Here is a 22,551-nt window from a genome sequence, read left to right as displayed (position 1 = left end):
GTCAAGAAGGAGCCCCAGCTAAAGCCCTCCTGTATTATGTGGGAGGGACCAAATGAAGGTGACCTCGGGATACTCAAGTTTAAAAACAAAAGCAGAGGGGCTTCCCTGGTGGCGCAGTGGTTAAGAATCTGCCTTCCAATGCAGGGGACATGGGTTCAAGCCCTGGTCGGGGAAGATCTCACATGCCGTGCAGCAACTAAGCCCGTGTGCCACAGCTACCGAGCCTGCGCTCTAGAGCCCACAAGCCACAACTACTGAGCCCACAAGCCACAACTACTGAAGCCCGCGCGTCTAGAGCCCGTGCTCCACAACAAAAGAAGCCACCGCAATGAGAAGCCCGCGTACCACAACAAAGAGTAGCCCCTGCTCGCTGCAACTAGAGAAAGCCTGTGTGTAGCAACAAAGACCCAATGCAGCCAAAAATAAATAAATTAAATAAATAAATTAAAAAACAACAACAACAACAAAAGCAGAACAAAACCATACTGTGAACCTGTTAAACCACATCTTCGGGCAGGTGCAACTCCCAGGTCAGGTTTAAGAGCACTGAAATCCCTCCTTGTGAACCAGCCCAGTTGTTTCCTTCTCTGGACAAGAGTGCGCTTCTCAGGCAGGTCGGCCTCACCAAAGAGAAACACACTGCAGCCAGGAACACGCTGGACCAGATTCTCAGCAAGGTCTATGGACAGTGGGAAATTTTAACAAAATTAAATTAAAATCAGGCCTAATGAAAGAAAATAAAGCACATAATTTTCTTATTGTGGTAAAATATATTTAACACAAAATTTACCATTTTAACCATTTCTAAGTGTACAGTTCAGTAGCATTAAGTGCGTTCCCATCACTGTTATAACCATCACCACTAAAGCATATAATTCACACAAATTTTAAAAATCAAAGTTTGAGCATAATTAATTTTCCCTTGAAGTTAGTCTCATAATAAAAAGTTTGTCTATGTACAAGGAGGCTAGAATTTCTAAGCCATTATGAATCTAATTCCATAAGGAAAATTCATCACTAAGATTAATAAAATTGGTACCTTCAATTTTTTAACTATTTTATAACAGCCCCAAATTATATATACTGTTAGGAGAAAGAAAAAGTTAAGAATACAGGGGCCAGATCTGCATTGTCCAATATGGTAACCCTTAGCTACACATTCCATTAAATTTTAATTTTAATTAATTAAATGAAATGCAATAAAAGTTTTTTCAGTTGCATGAGCCACATTTCAAGTGCTCAATAACCACATGTGGCCAGTGGTCTTCCTATTGGACACTGCAGATACAGAACATTTCCATCATCACAGAAAGTTCTACTGGATAGTATTGGGTCAGACATTCTGTAAGGAAGCCTAGTATTTAAATATAATTTTATGGAGGCTACTCTCTGAATGACGTTTTTTCATTCTCTTCTGCCATTTTTATATCTAGATTCTGTCTCTGACCTTATCTTTTCAAGGCAGATTACAGAATTACCTTCCTGTTTTTTCCAGAGAACTGCTTTAGGGGACTGCTGGTTGCAGCTGACAGCATGTTTTCATGGCACTAATCACAGTCCCCTGTAAGCAAGGATATAGATAGCATAAATTTTTTTCTGATGTATAGATGCAGGTATTTGGGAATTTGGGTACTGGCCTGGGACAGCAGGACTGTGGGCCTCCCCTATTTGGAGGCCCATCATGGAACATCAGAGGCTGAGATGGGGCCTTTAGCCCCATAAGCACAGGAAACCTCTCCAACTACAATTCTGAAGGTTGGTTATTTGTTTGTTTCTAATGTAGACTGCTATGCTGATGGGAGGGGTGAAATGTGGAGGGCATTAAAAAAATTTTGTACCTCTGGGTTGTATCAAGTCTAGGGAAATGTTCTTTTTAAAAAATATTTATGTATTTATTATTTATTTAGTTTGGCTGCACCAGGTCTTAGTTGCGGCCCACGGGATCTTCGTTGAGGCATGTGGGATCTTTAGTTGCGGCATGCGCACTCTTAGTTGCGGCACGCATGCGGGATCTAGTTCCCTGACCAGGGATCGAACCAGGCCCCCTGCGTTGGGAGTGCAGTCTTACGCACTGGACCACCAGGGAAGTCCCGGAGAAACATTCTTTCTCTGAGTCAGGTAGAGACTCTAGCACTAGAAGCCCGTGATATGTAGACACCACAAAGCCAAGAAAATCTCCCAAATTTACTAAGTGAACTCTACTTCTTTAACACTACTTTAAGATACTAAAGGACCATGGGCTTCAGGGCGGGGGAGCAGGCAGATGCCAGTGACACAGTTAACAGAGGTTTAGGAATTGTAAAATAATGTTTAGGCAGTTACCTAAGTACTCCCCTCAAATCTGGAATGGCAGAGAGCAGGGGTGGCAGAAGAAAGGGAAAATGGTTTAGGAGACTTAGTTAAGACATCTTAACATCTGACAACTCTCCAAATTGTTTGGATCACCGTTATCTGCTCCAGCCATAACTTAGAGTGACTCACACTTTGGTTGTCACAGGAGCCTAAGACACAAACTGTGATGCTAAAGCCCCTCCTTCTAAATAGAAATAGTGTGACCTATTTCCTGGCTCTGCTCAGTTCTTGGCCTAGCCAGGCCAGCACCTCCATTTGGAACTACAGTTCTGGAGTATTGCATAAGTTTATAAAGCCCAGAATGCTGTAAAGGAGGATTCTTGGAGCCTGGTTCTTAAAGGGCAAAGCAGGGGGAGATATTTGCAGTAGCAACTCCCAGCTGTCAGCAGCTGGGGGGTTGAGGGCAGGGGTACATTTTGGTTTAGTAGAATTAGCATATGCTTTTGAGGCCAGAAGATATCGGTTTGAACACCATTTCTGCTCCTTAATACCTGTTTGGGATCTTGAGCGATTTTTTTTGACATCTCTGAGCCTCAAGTTCTTTGTCTGTAAAGTGAAAATAAAATAAAAGAAAAGCTTCCTCTAAAGCACCAACTCCTTATCTAGAAATCTGGCAATTAAAAGGAATAAAAATAAGCATTTATCCTGCCTTTCCTGTATAAACTGTATTTCAGGGTAGCCAAATAGCCTGAACTGATGAGGTAAAGATTTTTTAATAGAAAAAAATCTAACTAATAAATGTGGAAGAAATGATATGATTAGAAAATCACCATTTTGGAGACCCTAAGAAAATAACTGTTTCAGGCAAAGATCATCAATGGATAAAACCCTCATGAAAAGTCAATTAGGAACAAGGGCAATTCATCTTTGCATCACCAGATGTGAGATAATCAGACATTGTGGCTTCCTGATAGGACATATATGAAGCTCACAACCCACCTTTGAAGAAGTTTTGCCAAAAAAAAAAAAAAAAAAAAGAACTTCAACCCGATCAAGGGGCTAACTTAAAGTTTGTATGAAATGAGAGGGATAAAGAAACAAATTAAATGACACCACAAGGGAGCAAACAGATGATCCAGAATGTGGAAATTCCATAGGACAACTGACCTAGTTTCTGCAACCAGTGAATTGGAGGAAAAAAGGGGGGCAGGGAACTGGGCTAGATCAAAAGAGACAGAGATACAACAATCACCTCAATATGTGAACCATGTGTAGATCCAGATTCAGACAAGCCCATCATAGAAAGACGTTTGCTTGGGTTATACACTGGATATTAGATGGTACCAAAAAACGATCATTTTGTTGGGTGTGATAATGGCATTGTGGCGATATAAGAAAATGTCCATATTGCTTACAGATATTTTAAATATGCAGGGGTGAAATAATATGATTTTTGGAACTTGCTTTAAAAAACCTTTAATAAAACTAAAGGAAAAAAGAGGGAGATAAAAAGAGAGGAAAGGAGAAAAAATAAAGGAAGTAAAGAAAAAGAGGAGAGAGGGGGAAGATGGCGGAAGAGTAAGACGCGGAGATCACCTTCCTCCCCACAGATACATCAGAAATACATCTACATGTGGAACAACTCCTACAGAACACCTACTGAACGCTGGCAGAAGACTTCAGACCTCCCAAAAGGCAAGAAACTGCCCACGTACCTGGGTAGGGCAAAAGAAAAAAGAATAAACAGAGACAAAAGAATAGGGACGGGACCTGCACCAGTGGGAGGGAGCTGTGAAGGAGGAAAGGTTTCCACACACTAGGAAGCCCCTTCGCGGGCGGAGACAGTGGGTGTTGGAGGGGGGAAGCTTCGGAGCCACGAAGGAGAGCACAGAACAGCAACAGGGGTGCGGAAGGCAAAGCAGAGAGATTCCCGCACAGAGGATTGGTGCCGACCCGCACTCACCAGCCACTCACCAGCCCGAGAGGCTTGCCTGCTCACCCGCCGGGGCGGGCGGGTCTGGGAGTTGAGGCTCGGGCTTCGGTCGGAGCGGCGGGAGAGGACTGGGGTTGGCGGTGTGAACACAGCCTGCAGGGGGTTAGTGCACCACGGGTGGCCGGGAGGGAGTCCGGGGAAAAGTCGGGACCTGCCGAAGAGGCAAGAGACTTTTTCTTCCCTCTTTGTTTCCTAGTGCGCGATGAGAGGGGATTAAGAGCGCTGCTTAAAGGAGCTCCAGAGACGGGTGCGAGCCGCGGCTAACAGCGCGGACCCCAGAGCTGGGCATGAGACGCTAAGGCTGCTGCTGCCACCACCAAGATGCCTGTGTACAAACAAAGGTCACCCTCCACACCCCACTTCCGGGGACCCTGTGCAGCCCGCCACCGCCAGGATCCCGGGATCCAGGGACAACTTCCCCGGGAGAACGCACGGCGCGCCTCAGGTTGGTGCAACGTCACCCCAGCCTCTGTGCTGCAGGCTCGCCCCGCACTCCGTGCCCCTCCCTCCCCCCGGCCTGAGTGAGCCAGAGCCCCTGAATCAGTTGCTCCTTTAACCCCGTCCTGTCTGAGCGAAGAACAAACTCCCTCAGGCGACCTACACGCAGAGGCGGAGCCAAATCTAAAGCTGAGCCCCGGGAGCTGTGAGAACAAAGAAGAGAAAGGGAAATCTCTCCCAGCAGCCTCAGAAGCAGCGGATTAAATCTCCACAATCAACTTGATGTACCCTGCATTTGTGGAATACATGAAAAGACAACGAATCATCCCAAATTGAGGAGGTGGACTTTGAGAGCAAGATTTATTATTTTTTCCCCTTTTCCTCTTTTTGTGAGTGTGTATGTGTATGCTTCTTTGTGAGATTTTGTCTGTATAGCTTTGCTTTCACCATTCGTCCTACGGTTCTATCCATCCGTTTCTTTTTGTTGGGTTTTTTTACTTAAAAAAATTTTTTTTTCTTAATGATTATTTTTTATTTTAATAATTTATTTTATTTTATCTTACTTTATTTTCTTTTCTTTTATCCTCCTTTCTTTCTACTTTTGCTCCCTTTTATTCTGAGCCGTGTGGATGAAAGGCTCTTGGTACTGCAGCCAGGAGTCAGTGCTGTGCCTCTGAGGTGGGAGAGCCAACTTCAGGACACTGGTCCACAAGAGACCTCCCAGCTCCATGCAATATCAAATGGCAAAAGTCTCCCAGAGATCTCCATCTCAACACCAACACCCAGCTTCATTCAAAGACCAGCAAGCTACAGTGCTGGACACCCTATGCCAAACAACTAGCAAGACAAGAACACAACCCCACCCATTAGCAGAGAGGCTGCCTAAAATCATAATAAGTCCACAGACACCCCAAAACACACCACCAGACGTGGACTTGCCCACCAGAAAGGCAAGATCCAGCCTCATCCACCAGAACATAGGCACTAGCCCCCTCCACCAGGAAGCCTACACAACCCACTGAACCAACTTTAGCCACTGGAGACAGACACCAAAAACAACGGGAACTACGAACCTGCAGCCTGCAAAAAGGAGACCCCAAACACAGTAAGATAAGCAAAATGAGAAGACAGAAAAACACACAGCAGATGAAGGAGCAAGATAAAAACCCACCAGACCTAACAAATGAAGAGGAAATAGGCAGTCTACCTGAAAAAGAATTCAGAATAATGATGGTAAAGATGATCCAAAATCCTGGAAATAGAATAGAGAAAATGCAAGAAACATTTAACAAGGACCTAGAAGAACTAAAGATGAAACAAGCAATGATGAACAACACAATAAATGAAATTAAAAATACTCTAGATGGGATCCATAGCAGAATAACTGAGACAGAAGAACGGATAAGTGACCTGGAAGATAAAATAGTGGAAATAACTACTGCAGAGCAGAATAAAGAAAAAAGAATGAAAAGAACTGAGGACAGTCTCAGAGACCTCTGGGACAACTTTAAACACACCAATATTCGAATCATAGGGGTTCCAGAAGAAGAAGAGAAAAAGAAAGGGACTGAGAAAATATTTGAAGAGATTATAGTTGAAAACTTCCCTAATATGGGAAAGGAAATAGTTAATCAAGTCCAGGAAGCACAGAGAGTCCCATACAGGATAAATCCAAGGAGAAACACGCCAAGACACATATTAATCAAACTGTCAAAAATTAAATACAAAGAAAACATATTAAAAGCAGCAAGGGCAAAACAACAATTAGCGCACAAGGGAATTCCAATAAGGTTAACAGCTGATCTTTCAGCAGAAACTCTGCAAGCCAGAAGGGACTGGCAGGACATATTTAAAGTGATGAAGGAGAAAAATCTACAACCAAGATTACTCTACCCAGCAAGGATCTCACTCAGATTTAATGGAGAAATTAAAACCTTTACAGACAAGCAAAAGCTGAGACAGTTCAGCACCACCAAACCAGCTTTACAACAAATGCTAAAGGATCTTCTCTAGGCAAGAAACACAAGAGAAGGAAAAGACCTACAATAACAAACCCAAAACAATTGACAAAATGGGAATAGGAACATACATATCGATAATTACCTCGAATGTAAATGGATTAAATGCTCCCACCAAAAGCCACAGACTGGCTGAATGGATACAAAAACAAGACCCATATATATGCTGTCTATAAGAGACCCACTTCAGACCTAGAGACACATACACACTGAAAGTAAGGGGATGGAAAAAGATATTTCATGCAAATGGAAACCAAAAGAAAGCTGGAGTAGCAATTCTCATATCAGACAAAATAGACTTTAAAATAAAGACTATTAGAAGAGACAAAGAAGGACACTACATAATGATCAAGGGATCAATCCAAGAAGAAGATATAACAATTGTAAATATTTACGCACCCAACATAGGAGCACCTCAATACATAAGGCAAATACTAACAGCCATAAAAGGGGAAATCGACAGTAACACAATCATAGGAGGGGACTTTAACACCCCACTTTCACCAATGGACAGATCAGCCAAAATGAAAATAAATAAGGAAACACAAGCTTTCAATGATACATTAAACAAGATGGACTTAATTGATATAGGACATTTCATCCAAAAACAACAGAATACACATTTTTCTCAAGTGCTCATGGAACATTCTCCAGGGTAAATCATATCTTGGGTCACAAATCAAGCCTTGGTAAATTTAGAGGAAACGGAAATCACATCAATATCTTTACTGACGACATTGCTATGAGACTAGATATCAATTACAGGAAAAGATCTGTAAAATATACAAACACATGGAGGCTAAACAATACACTACTTAATAACGAACTGATCACTGAAGAAATCAAAGAGGAAATCAAAAAATACCTAGAAACAAATGACAATGGAGACACGATGACCCAAAACCTATGGGATGCAGCAAAAGCAGTTCTAAGAGGGAAGTTTATAGCAATGCAATCCTACCTTAAGAAACAGGAAACATCTCGAATAAACAACCTAACCTTGCACCTAAAGCAATTAGAGAAAGAAGAACAAAAAAACCCCAAAGTTAGGAGAAGGAAAGAAATCATAAAGATCAGATCAGAAATAAATGAAAAAGAAATGAAGGAAACAGTAGCAAAGATCAATAAAACTAAAGCTGGTTCTTTGAGAAGATAAACAAAATTGATAAACCATTAGCCAGACTCATCGAGAAAAAAAGGGAGAAGACTCAAATCAATAGAATTAGAAATGAAAAAGGAGAAGTAACAACTGACACTTCAGAAATACAAAAGATTGTAAGAGATTACTACAAGCAACTCTATGCCAATAAAATGGACAACCTGGAAGAAATGCACAACCTGCCAAGACTGAATCAGGAAGAATTAGAAAATATGAATAGACCAATCACAAGCACTGAAATTGAAACTGTGATTAAAAATCTTCCAACAAACAAAAGCCCAGGAACAGATGGCTTCACAGGTGAATTCTATCAAACATGTAGAGAAGAGCTAACACCTATCCTTCTCAAACTCTTCCAAAATATAGCAGAGAGAGGAACACTCCCAAACTCATTCTATGAGGCCACCATCACCCTGATACCAAAACCAGACAAGGATGTCACAAAGAAAGAAAACTACAGGCCAATATCACTGATGAACATAGATGCAAAAATCCTCAACAGAATACTAGCAAACAGAATCCAACAGCACATTAAAAGCATCATACACCATGATCAAGTGGGGTTTATTCCAGGAATGCAAGGATTCTTCAATATACGCAAATCAATCAATGTGCTACACCATATTAACAAGCTGAAGGAGAAAAACCATATGGTCATCTCAATAGATGCAGAGAAAGCTTTCCACAAAATTCAACACCCACTTATGATAAAAACCCTGCAGAAAGTAGGCACAGAGGGAACTTTCCTCAACATAAAAAAGGCCATATATGACAAACCCACAGCCAACATGTCCTCAATGGTGAAAAACTGAAAGCATTTCCACTAGGATCAGGAACAAGACAAGATTGCCCACTCTCACCACTCTTATTCAACATAGTTTTGGAAGTTTTAGCCATAGCAATCAGAGAAGAAAAGGAAATAAAAGGAATCCAAATCGGAAAAGAAGAAGTAAAGCTGTCACTGTTTGCAGATGACATGATACTATACACAGAGAATCCTAAAGATGCTACCAGAAAACTACAAGAGCTAATCAATGAATTTGGTAAAGTAGCAGAATACAAAATTAATGCACAGAAATCTCTGGCGTTCCTATACACTAGTGATGAAAAATCTGAAAGTGAAATCAAGAAAACACTCCCATTTACCACTGCAACAAAAAGAATAAAATATCTAGGAATAAACCTACCTAAGGAGACAAAAGACCTGTATGCAGAAAATTATAAGACACTGATGAAAGAAATTAAAGATGATACAAATAGATGGAGAGATATACCATGTTCTTGGATTGGAAGAATCAACATTGTGAAAATGACTCTACTACCCAAAGCAATCTATAGATTCACTGCAATCCTTATCAAACTACCAATGGCATTTTTCACAGAACTAGAACAAAAAATTTCACAGTTTGTATGGAAACACAAAAGACCCCGAATAGCCAGAGCAATCTTGAGAACGAAAAACGGAGCTGGAGGAATCAGGCTACCTGACTTCAGACTATACTACAAAGCTACAGTAATCAAGATAGTATGGTACTGGCACAAAAACAGAAATATATATCAATGGAACAGGATAGAAAGCCCAGAGATAAACCCACACACATATGATCGCCTTATCTTTGATAAAAGAGGCAGGAATGTATAGTGGAGAAAGGACAGCCTCTTCAATAAGTGGTGCTGGGAAAACTAGACAGGTACATGTAAAAGTATGAAATTAGAACACTCCCTAACACCATACACAAAAATAAGCTCAAAATGGATTAAAGACCTAAATGTAAGGCCAGAAACTATCAAACTCTTAGAGGAAAACATAGGCAGAACACTCTATGACATAAATCACAGCAAGATCCTTTTGGACCCACCTCCTAGGGAAATGGAAATAAAAACAAAAATAAACAAATGGGACCTAATGAAACTTCAAAGCTTTTGCACAGCAAAGGAAACCATAAACAAGACCAAAAGACAACCCTCAGAATGGGAGAAAATATTTGCAAATGAAGCAACTGACAAAGGATTAATCTCCAAAATTTATAAGCAGCTCATGCAGCTCAATAACAAAAAAACAAAAAACCCAATCCAAAAATGGGCAGAAGACCTAAATAGACATTTCTCCAAAGAAGATATACAGACTGCCAACAAACACATGAAAGAATGCTCAACATCATTAATCATTAGAGAAATGCAAATCAAAACTTCAATGAGATATCACCTCACACCAGTCAGAATGGCCATCATCAAAAAATCTAGAAACAATAGATGCTGGAGAGGGTGTGGAGAAAAGGGAACCCTCTTGCACTGCTGGTGGGAATGTGAATTGGTACAGCCACTATGGAGAACAGTCTGGAGGTTCCTTAAAAAACTACAAATAGAACTACCATATGACCCAGCAATACCACTACTGGGCATATACCCTGAGAAAACCATAATTCAGAAAGAGTCATGTACCACAATGTTCATTGCAGCTCTATTTACAATAGCCAGGAGATGGAAACAACCTAAGTGTCCATCATCAGATGAATGGATAAAGAAGATGTGGCACATATATACAGTGGAATATTACTCAGCCATAAAAAGAAATGAAATTGAGTTATTTGTAGTGAGGTGGATGGACCTAGAGTCTGTCATACAGAGTGAAGTAAGTCAGAAAGAGAAAGACAAATACCGTACGCTAACACATATATATGGAATCTAAGAAAAGAAAATGTCATGAAGAACCTAGGGATAAGACAGGAATAAAGACACAGACCTACTAGAGAATGGACTTGAGGATGTGGGGAGGGGGAAGGGTAAGCTGTGACAAAGTGAGAGAGTGGCATGGACATATATACACTACCAAACGTAAAACAGATAGCTAGTGGGAAGCAACCGCATAGCACAGGGAGATCAGCCCGGTGCTTTGTGACCACCTAGATGGGTGGGATAGGGAGGGTGGGAGGGAGGGAGACACAAGAGGGAAGAGATATGGGCACATATGTATATGTATAACTGATTCACTTTGTTATAAAGCAGAAACTAACACACCATTATAAAGCAATTATACTCCAATGAAGATGTAAAATAAAATAAAATAAAATAATAAATAAATAATAAAAGAAAAAAGAAAGAAAAGAAACCACCTCATAGAATGGATACAGAGATTAAGATTAGATAAACTAAGAAAAGCATCTAGCACAATGCCTGGTGCACAGTAGCCAGGGTATGTTGCTTCCTTTCCCTTCTGTAATCCTACACCACTGTTCTAAATTCTGAAAATTCTGAATACCTTCCTGGACTGGTGTGTCCCTACTTACTAGAAATCCCCATATATTTTAACAACACTTCTCTTCCATTATCTCTTCTATACCAATTCATGGTAGAAGGAATCAAATTTAATTTTTACTCTCCAATGAAGAAAAAAAGATATTTCATTATTCTCATACAATGAAAAGACCACCAAAGCCAAAATGATATTTAGCAATAGAGACAGCACATTATACTCTTCATACTCAAGGAAATATCTTTTGTTTCTAATGATTGCAAGCCAAGGGCCCAAGGTAGGTATTTGTAATGTAACTGAAGAGTAAAATTCAGATTGCCTGCATTTCAAAGAAATGTCTCAAATTTAGAAGAATAGTTACTAGCAAGCTATTTTATTTGTTATATAAATTGCATTCAAAAAAACTGGTTTTAATTGTATCATTTTATTTTCACAATTAATCTATGTAAAAATTATCCCCTGTACTGTAATTTCAAATGCTCACATCATGCAAACAAACAGGCCTGTTAAAGGAGATAAAAATTTTGAATCTTCAAGGTCAAGTCTCACAGTTTTCAGATAAGTGACATTATTATTTAAAGCAACAGTTCTGTGTGCATTTCCCATAAAGTGATTGTTCCCCCGACAGTGAAGTCAAGCATTTCCAGAGCAGGAACTTTTCACATTTTCAATGAGTCCCAAGAAACCAGAATTTCTGAGCTTATCCCTGCTTTGTCATTGTGCTCCCCCTCCACTGAAATTCATTTCTCCCTCTCATGTTCATGTAGTATTTTACAGCTTTTATGGATAGAACATCAAATCTAATCTACTTGTATTATATAGTTAATCATGGACTTTTGTTTCTCCATCTAGGTTTCAAACTCCTAAAACCATCAACATTTGTTAAGGTGAATGAATTGAATTTGGTTCCTAAGCACTTTGCAGATGCTGGACGCTGCAAACCTGAAATAGCAGCATCCATTCCAAACCTACACAGGAGAGTAAGGGGTCGCTATGCTAACAAAATGAGAACAGGGTTTAAGACCAGCAGGTGTACGATGTACCCCTAGTGAGAAACCATGCAATCAATTTCCCATTACCGGCATCATGTTTTATGAGCTCTTCTCCAGCCCCCAGCTGTCAGAGTCACCTGCAGCTGTGGTCTACCTGAGACAGTAAGTAATGTCAGACAGGAAAAATATGCGAATCACCTTGTTCTGACAGAGTATGATGTCATCATGCCGGCTTGAAACAGGTAAAGCAGCTTCCTAAATTGCTATTAAAAGACAAATATTTTCTAGTTTTTCTTCCATTCTTGACAAGTTTTCCCCACCACTATTATTAGCACTTCTGATCTTTCCATTTTCACAAGTCATATTCTAAAAAGGCTAATTTAATGACAATATTTTTTTAATATAATTTAACTTTTATGGTTGGCTGATTACATGTACTCGAAAATGATTTTTAGTCATTTCTATACATGTATATCTATCACTTTCAGCCTTAACTTTAGAGACTTCTATGAGTTTGCTTATTCCTCTTTGCAAAAGGAGGATCAGCACAATGAGACAGGAAAGTTCAAGCTTCATATCCTCAACACAAATGTTTGTTTCTGAGCCTGTAACAGACCTAACTATGGCCGAAATGTAGTATTATATTGAGAATGTACAATATTTAAGACAGTATTTAAGAATCTCCTTCATTAAATGTATTTGTCTGCCTTACGCTAACACGCACCTCATGTCTACAGAGGTATTTGATATCATTCTTTCCCCTTCTGCTTTTGTTTCTTTCAGAAGCATTTTAGGACTACTGGTATAAATGGAGTTGAGATTTAACTGTTAAACAGAATTGCATTTCAGCAGTTCAAGGAACATAACTGATATGCTTGGTTTTGTTACATTTTTGATAGCAGTCAAAATGCACAGTTAGGAAAAACCTCAAGCCTGTCATTCCCTTTCCTCTAGGAATAAACTCTATTTCCCCTGGCCCATGGTATGACAGTGTAGCTTATTAATTTTTTTTTAAACCAGAACTCTAATGATACTCAAAGAAGTCTACTGACACATTCTCATAAGTACATACATACCAATCAAAAAGGGTATTTTTCAACCCCATCACCTCATACTCAACAAAAAGCAAAGGGAAAAAAGCACAGAATCTAAAAATTAAACTGGGTGCTAGACTTGAAATCTTAGAAGCATCCTCTAGTTTTAGTATAGCTCTCTTAATATAGCCAAGTTTTTTGTTTAGTTGATTTTTTTATTTATGTATTTTTTAATGAAAAGGAAAAATAAGATCCTCTACCAGAGCCATAAAAATCTCTCAGATGGTAACACAGATAGCCCTAAAAGTTTTTGCCTAAATTCATACACATACCTAAAATAAAACTGGCTGATTAATCTTGCTACAGTACTCTGAAAAAAAAGACATTTGAAAATACAGTGTAGTTGTGATGCTGCACTGCCTCTAATTAAGTGCAGACTAGGAAAAATTATTCTTAGTTTAGTCTATGGAAGGGAGGTGGTGGAAATTTCTCTTTGCAATTCAAAATTATTTTAAAGATGGAGTGTTTCTTTTCCAATGTCTTCATTAAACAGAGCTGTTAAGAATTGTCTCCCAACCATCCCCAAAGAGCACAAAGCTACCCAGTATTCACCCCATATGCTCGGCTTTGAAGTGTGAAGCTGTGACCATCCTACCAGACTCTTACGCCACCATCAAAGCCATCTCATTACGCCCAGCGCTGAGAGTTAAAGCACGGGGCCTTAACCACTCCAACACACACACTGCATTAACAAAGTAACCGCAATATTCCTCCCCCACATGGCTAGAACTTGAAGAAATTTTTACCATATGTACACATGCACGAGATACGAAAATTTATTGTGCTAGAACATCATTGAGAAGTATATTAAACATGCTGACTAGAACTGGATGTTATTCTAAGGGACTGGAAAAAAATAAAATGCAGCTGATCTTTATGATGAAAGAACAGAAACATTAGACTGAAAAACAAGATCAAGTGCAATTCCTAAATTGCATTTCTACTGACACATTCTGTTGCCTGTTCTTTCTTGAGGGAGCAGAAGACAATTTAGGGGGTAAAACAAAACTCTACTGTGTATCACTGGATGCTACTGTTTACTCTATCACGTTTCATTTCTAAAGGACAAATAAACTTACAAATAATGCAATGCTGATAACAGCGTCTATAATTCGAAACGAACAGTACTTGCTAAGAGAAAGTAATTTTACTGTGTTTCTGAGCTGTCAATTTACCATTGGCATGGCAGTAAAAAATAAAATGCAAAGAAGAAACTTGTTATGTATTAATGGAAATGAGGTCAGGATAGGCATTTGATTAATTTTCATATAAAAATTAATCTGTAAAAATATTTTGAAATGTTTGTACCTAATGATCCATTCCTTTTTATTTGCTCTAGAGAAATCCTTACATTTGTATACAAGAAAGTATATTCAAGAGTGTTCACTGCTACACTATTTGTATTGGAAAAAATGAGAAACAATCTAAGTGTCTATAAATAGGGGAACAGAAAAAATGTGATATATGCATACTATGATAACTATACAGCAGTTAAAAGGAATGAGCTATATGTAACACCATGGATAGATTTCCAAGATATCTTGCCGAATAAAAGTTATAGTATAAGAATCTGAAAAGAGAATGTACATATATATATATATATATAAAAAACTGAAGCACTTTGCTGTACACCTGAAACTAACACAACACTGTAAATCAGCTATACTTCAATAAAAAAATTAAATTAAATTAAAAAATATAAAAAGTATAGTACAATAGCATTTATACTACAAAAACGTACAAGAAATACTATATTGGATTTATGAGTACATACATAGGTATAAATAAAAGCATGGGGAAAATTCTGGATTGAGTGTGAGCATACGATACCATAACTCAGAAGGGGTGGTTCAGGGAACCAGGAATATAGTTGGTGGCCAGAGGTGAACTTTAACCTTACCTGTAATGTTTGAAATTCTGAAAAAGAGAATTAATAAAAAGTTCCAGGCAAGGTCTGGCAAATAAACAGTTGTGAGGATCCTTTGTTCTGCTGCTGTCTAGATGGAAAACTATGAGTAAGTTTCTTAATATTTCTAGGTCTGTTTTCTAGCTGTAGAATGAAAAAATTGGACCTATCCTCTATCCTTATCAAAAACATAAGAATTATGTGCCCCCAAACCCTTAGTAAACCACACAATTTCATGGAGATATAGGTATCCATAAAAATATGGTATATTAGTAGTCTGGGACATATTTTACACATATGTCTTCCTTCCTTCCTTCCTCTCTCCCTCCCTCCCTCCCTCCCTCCCTTCCTTTCTTTCTATTTTTTTTTTGGCTGCGCTGCATGGCTTGTGGGATCTCAGTTCCCCGACCAGGGACTGAACCCGGGCCACGGCAGTGAAAGCCCAGAATCCCAACCATCAGGCCACCAGGGAACTGCCCCACACATATGTCTTTATATCCAAGAATCCAAGAATCTTACTATTTCCTTGTATATAACATATACTTTCATGGAGATGTGTATACAAAGAGCTTGTTATTCCTTTGCAGGGAGTATGCTGATATAATTACCACTCTGTGAGGACACGATATTGTTTGTTTAAAGAATTACACTTTCTTGAGTGACCTCACATATGTAACTTACACTGTATCCAGTCACTTATTTTATTCTGTCCTATGGTGCTCTCTCCTGTTTCAGGTACAGATTTTATGGTCCAGCTTTCTTGGGGGAAGGAACTCTATTATACTTCTCCTATAGTCACCATAGCATTTACTATGGTAAACGGAAACATAACAGGCACTCCAACACTGTTTGGATGTTCACAAATACCTCTCCATTTATCTTCATAACAGTTCTCTGAAATATGTGCTGAATACCATTTTGCAAATGAAGAACTGATATGCAAGAAGCTGTCTGCTCTAGGACTTAGAATTTTAGAGCTGAAAGCACTTCAGAGATCTCCTGCCCAAGTGGTTTTCAAACATCTTGTCGCGCAATCCCTTTCCTCAAAAGGTGACTTTATTTGGGATCTTTATAACATAAAACAGAGAAGAGAGATCCACTCTCTTTATGGGGAGGGGGATAGCCTGGGTCCCCACTGCTCAGCAACCCTCTCCATAAGGCCACAGAGAATCACTAAAAATAGTGACAGCTCTTTACTGGTGGGAGGTAGGGGACCAGGGGCTTTACATGTGGGCATTATTTTCTATAACCATCCTGACAGGATGATATTATTCCCCATTGTATAGATACAAAACCAAAAAGACTATAAAAGAGACTAAACAATTTTCCTAAAGTCAGCTAGCAAATAAGTAGGAGACCTGGGGTTTGAACTCAGGTTTGTTCAGCTGCAAAATTCTTGTTCTGTCCACTTACCATTTGGCTCCCCTGTCTAGCCATTCAATGTAATGTAACTGTTTAGATCACACTGATCAAAAACTTATGGGCAGGGCTTCCCTGGTGGCACAGTGGTTGAGAGTCCACCTGCCGATGCAGGGGACACGGGTTCGTGCCCCGGTCCGGGAAGATCCCACATGCCGCGGAGCAGCTGGGTCCGTGAGCCATGGCCACTGAGCCTGCGCGTCCGGAGCCTTGCTCCGCAACGGGAGAGGCCACAACAGTGAGAGGCCCGCGTACCGCAAAACAAACAAACAAAAAAACTATGGGCATGTGCATATATATATATATATATATATATATATACACACACATACATACACATGTGTAAAGGGTGGGGGCATTGGAATTGGCCTGTCGCTTCCATATAGTGCACCCTCTTTGTAAGGACTTCTCATTCTCCTTCAGGGGGGATATCAAGAAGCTGGGACTACCCCAAAGAGTAGTTCAGATGGGACATGACTAAGCTTTGGGGATGGTCAGGAATCCTTCTGCTGGCCAATGTATCAGGGATGTGTAAACAGCCTTCAGTATAAAGCCCATTCCCCACAGCAAGGAAGAGTTAAGGTGGCGCTTCCATCCAACTACAGCTCTCCAAATGCCAAACAAATAGTTCACATGAGGTAGCCTGGTCTCCTTGTATGTGTTCGGCTCCCCTACATCCTCCATCTTCCTGGCCACTGGCCACTGACACCACTCAACCACCTCTTAGTAGTCTCAAGCCTAGCCCTAATTCTTGCCGCTTGCCCCCAAAACAGGTCAAGTGCTCTGATCCCCATGCCCCCAAAACAGATGAAATCCTCCCACCCCCCTGCCCACAATCCCTCTCCTTTTTACCACCTCTCAGGGGATGCTCATTTTCACGTACCCATGCCCACCACATTAAATCTCCTTTTGAAGGAAAATGCTTCCTGTCCACTACTGATGTTTACTTCCACATGGAGAGAGTCCTGCTGGTCTTGCTGGCTGTTATGAGTTAAACTGTGCCCCCTGAAAAAATTCATCTGCTGAATTTCATAGCCGCCAGGACATGAGAATGTGACCTTATTTGGGAATAGGGTCATTGCAGATATAATTAGTTAACATGAGGTCATATACTGGAATGGAGTGGGGCCCTAATCCAATATGACTGATGTCCTCATAAAAAGGGGAAATCTGGACACAGACAATATACAGGGAGAATGCCATGTGAACATGAAGAGGGCCATCCACAAGCCAAAATGGAACAGATCCTGCCCTCACAGGACTCAGAAAAAACGAACCCTGCCGACACCCTGATCTCGGACTTCTAGCCTCCAGAACTGTGAGACAATAAATTTCTGTTGTTTAAACCACCCAGTCTGTGGCACTTCTGTTACTGCAGCCTTAGAAAATTAAAACATTGGCCTTGCTTCCTTCCAACATCCATTCCCTGATGGGGAGTTTGGGAGAGAAGCTGGGTTTGCATAGGCCTACTCCCCTCCCCCCCTTCCTTCTTAGGAGCTAGCTGTCAGCAGAAAACATACATTCCGCTCCACCCCCTCCTTGCCACTAGCTTGCCAGGGTCAGGCCTGTGCTGTCTAGTGCTGCCTGTTACTGGCTGCATGAGTCTGTCTAATTCTCCAGGTCGGGAAGCCTAGCTGTCATTTTAGTTTTAACAGTAGTAAAGTTAGTATTTCCACTTCTCATCTGCCTTTCTCTACTGTCGAATTGGTTCAAGATTTGGGAAAGGAAGAAGTGTACTATTTGTAATGCTCTCCTCCCAAACCCCACCCTGAGTCCTCATCTTCCTGGGAGCAGGGAGTGAGGTGGCCTTCTTTCTTTCTCTATTCTATTGCGATGGAATAAACTTTGTAACCTGCTTTTCCAAGCCCTCTCCTTTTGGTTGTCAAAAATTCAAACATGAACACTGACTGTTACTTCTTCATTCTCACTATAACAATTCTATACCCCTCAAGGTAGCAAATAACTCAAAACTGTCCAGGAAACAGTCACGCATAAGCTATGGGGGAAAGAGAGGCACAACAATTATCATCTTGAGATATTATCCTACTATATATTTCTTGGTTAATTAAAATTGGAGAGTGAGTTATTTAATATATGCAATTTTTAGTCACACAATAAATGAGAACCTAATTAATAATAATGCTATAATCATTATAATAGCACATCATGATAACCATGTGTTGTCGTTATTACTATTATCACATGCTCTGGGTCTCCTGAGAAGCACACCCTTACTTGCCCGCTGGAGACCAGGTGGTGGGCGCATGAGGGTGTGCAGAGACTTGGGTTGATGCACTTAATCTTATAGGTCCATCAAAGCCACTAGCATGACTATATTATTTCCTTAGAATTTTCTGATCCTAGTGGTCTTGACACTGGAAGTCACTGTATATGCTAGGAAGGAGAGATGGAAAGGAAAAGGAATTCAGGAAAAGCGTAGCCAAGGTTAGGAGTCTGGGCTGAAAAAGTTAGCATCATATCAATCATATGCTATAAATCCCCATTCTCTAAAACACCATCAGCAATAACATAAATTTAATCTCTGGGCGCCATATATATACATACATATATATATATATATATATATATATATATATATATATATATATACTGAAAATCAGAAAACTTAGAACCCCTAAACTTTTAACATCTCCCACAGTGACCCATAGCTTGATCCTGAGTATTCTAGGAGACCCCTTCCCTAGGTGAAGTGGTGGTGGGGGGGGTCTCCCAGTTTTAAACTATAGACTTATAGACTGGGGAAGAATTACAAGAAGTGTACAGTCAGACAGCAAAGGTTTCATGCACTCCACCTACTCATCCCAATTAGAAAATTCTTATGGTACATTTATTCCTGTCAAAATGTTCAATAAAGTCTATTCAGTATATACCAAGAGTAAAACAGGGAAGAAGGGAAAGCCAATACGAGGGTGTGTTATCAAGCTAGTCATCGCTACGAGCAACTGGGGCTTGGTCTTGCTGGAATGGGCCTTAGAATTGTCTGTCTACCAGCTCAGGTCCCCCACTGGCCAAGGGGTGCCTGTGGGGTATTAATTTACTTGGACTTCAGGTTGCTGCAGAGCCAAAGTGAGAGAAAGAGAGCAGCTTTCTCAAGTGTGGATGTGTGCATCAGTAATTGCTGGTCATGGAAGAATAGGTTAGTTTACCCTAGTTCTCTCATTTGGTCGTTTCCTTTCTCATTAGTAGCTCTGTTTTACAGTGGTTGATATAATCCTGTTGCATTTATTAAGCTTATAGCAATATGCATTTATGAACACCTGGTAACTCTCCTTCATAGATAGAATGCACTCAAGTTGCTGGAAATCAATTTTGATATTTTATGTACTTTCCCAATGCGCAATCCCTTTTTTTTTCCAGCTTTTTATATGGTGGCAGTATCCTATAATTGTCAAAGTAAATGCTATGTCCTAAACTATGTTAACATATGCTTGTAAATTCAACCATTGCTTTTATGCTATGGCAATGAAGGTAGTACTAGTGGTGGAGAGAACTGTATCAGAACCCAACATCTAAACTGACTAATCTCAACAAAATCCAAGGCTGTTTTATGAGACAATCTCCATAGCAACTGCAGAATCAGAGTAGAAAATTCTTGAAGTGAAAAGTTGTTCCTGATTTGCCAGATCAGCCCATGTTTTGACAATCTGTAATAAGGTAATCGAAGGGTCTTAAGACTATCACACAAGTGTTGATGTTGTGTGAATCTGTCATGGCACATGTCCTCCAAGCCATGAAAATACTCAAAAAATCATCTAACAAGGCTGATAATTCTAATCAAATTCATTAATGTTGTATCTATTTTAAGATAAATCCAAAAAAACTCAATCATGTAAGAGCTAAATCTTTACTTATGTAACTTACTTAACTAGCATTTTATCTTTCCAATATTCTAAATAATGTCAATTTATAAAGCATTACATAAACCTTATTTCATTTGATTAATGACATAAAACAAAAAGCAAGTTTCCATATGATTTACAAATTTTATAGCTATGGTCCAGACTTTTAAAGCTGAATATTATGGGGCTTCCCTGGTGGCGCAGTGGTTGAGAGTCCGCCTGCCAATGCAGGGGACACGGGTTCGTGCCCCGGTCTGGGAAGATCCCACATGCCGCGGAGTGGCTGGGTCTGTGAGCCATGGCCACTGATCCTGCATGTCCAGAGCCTATGCTCCGCAACGGGAGAGGCCACAACAGTGAGAGGCCCACGTAACACAAAAAAAAAAAAAAAAAAAAAAAAAAGCTGAATATTATGAACCTACATGTTAGTTAAGCCCATTTTCACCCGCAAATCATTGGGGGGATTTGCCTGAGCACCTTCTGCCCTGACCCCTCCCCTCCACCTTCACTCAGTCCTTCTCAGGAAGTTTTGTGTGTACATGAGAAACAAGCTCATGTTTCAGAGACGCTGGCTCCTGCAGGTGAACCATCGAGTAAGGAAGATGTGGAAAACATACAGGCAGCACGATAGCCCACAGTAATCCTTTGGAGAAATTGTCTATACAAAATTTATTGAAGCCCAGAAATTGAGACTAAATACCTTCAATATTGAGTTAGAAGTCAGAAAAAAGAATAATGTTACTGTAAATTTACCTTTGGTTCCAAATTAGGTGAATTCACTGCTCTTGAAGGATCTAAGATAATCAAAATCACCAAGAGGAATTAGAGAAGTAGGGACTTCCAAGTAGAGATGGGAGCATAGATTCCTATGTTTACTTTCACTTCTTCCAAATACCCCAGGAAACAGATGGTAAAGAGGTCTATTTTTTAAAGCATTGATTCACTCAAACAAATAGAAATGGAAGAAGAAGCAATGGCGTTGGAACTTGGAGAGCAGATATAAGAAGAGCAGGAGATTCAGCAGACCCCAGACAGCAGAGAAGCAGCCTGACTTAGAGCACTGGTACCTGGAAATGGTCAGAACTGGTGACCTCACTCTGGGAAGGAAGGTAAAGGCATAGCTCAAAACAGGGAGAATGGTGGAAATCCTGTTTAAGCAGTAGTTAGATCCCAACCCCTCCACACAGACAGGCAACTGGCAGAAGACACAAGAGGTAAAACCACAAGGCATCTGGGCTGCGGGATACAGCTGAGGGCAGGGGATTCATGAAAAGAGAGGAATTAAGGGAACATTTACACACTAAATGCGGTGACTCTTCTAGCCCTCTTCTGCAACTCAACTCCTAAATCATGGACAGCTGTGTGTATACTCCACGCTGAAGACTGGAGAATCCTTCTCTAAGAAACTTGAACAGCCCAAGAGGAAAGACCCCAAAGATACTGAAATGGACGCTCCCTATAGAAACTACGCAGCCAGGTCAGCCTACAGTTGACAAACCCCACCTAAATACTCAAATTATCCATTCAGTCCTTTAGTGTCCACTCTTAGAGTAAGCAGCCAACCAGTGATGATCTGACATCTGAGGAAAGCCTTTATAACAAACAGGAGAAAGCAACCTTGGTGGTGTGGATGCAGGAGGGGGAGCATGTTGGGGAACAGACACCATGCAGAAAGAAGAAACTGTCAAAAATTATTCACTGACACTGTATTCATGAGACATGACCAGGACATTATTTAGAATAAAAAAATAAAATGAACATTCAGAGAGTAAAAGCACTTGGAAACTAATATAGAGGAAATGAAAAACGTATTGAAGGCTTGGGATATAAAGTAGAGGAAATTTGTAAGAAATTATTATAAAAATATAAAGTGATTTTAAAAAAGAGAAGGTAAGTGTAGAGAACCAATACAAGACTTCCAATATCCAAATATGGAGCTTCCAGAAAGAATTGAGAAAATGGAAGAAATATCAATGGCAACCTAACTTTGCACCTAAAGCAATTAGAGAAAGAAGAACAAAAAAACCCCAAAGTTAGCAGAAGGAAAGAAATCATAAAATTCAGATCAGAAATAAATGAAAAAGAAATGAAGGAAACAGTAGCAAAGATCAATAAAATTAAAAGCTG

General features: G+C 40.0%; 1 protein-coding gene across 2 annotated transcripts in view; it reads right to left on the bottom strand.

The window, feature by feature from the left end:
• Positions 1–22,551, bottom strand: part of FTCDNL1 (formiminotransferase cyclodeaminase N-terminal like) — a 75,725-nt gene that overhangs the window by 38,930 nt on the left and 14,244 nt on the right. For both annotated transcript variants that reach the window (XM_022567340.2, XM_089916538.1), the window contains exon 5: positions 494–679. In XM_022567340.2, coding sequence (XP_022423048.1) covers positions 494–679 — 186 coding nt within the window. The remainder of the gene's footprint in view (positions 1–493; positions 680–22,551) is intronic.

Source organism: Delphinapterus leucas, chromosome 8 (genome assembly GCF_059928025.1).
Source record: "Delphinapterus leucas isolate spDelLeu-1000000601 "Yukka" chromosome 8, BTC_Dleu_Yukka2, whole genome shotgun sequence".
Lineage (NCBI taxonomy): Eukaryota > Metazoa > Chordata > Mammalia > Artiodactyla > Monodontidae > Delphinapterus > Delphinapterus leucas.
This window is presented reverse-complemented; position numbering and strand designations above follow the sequence as displayed.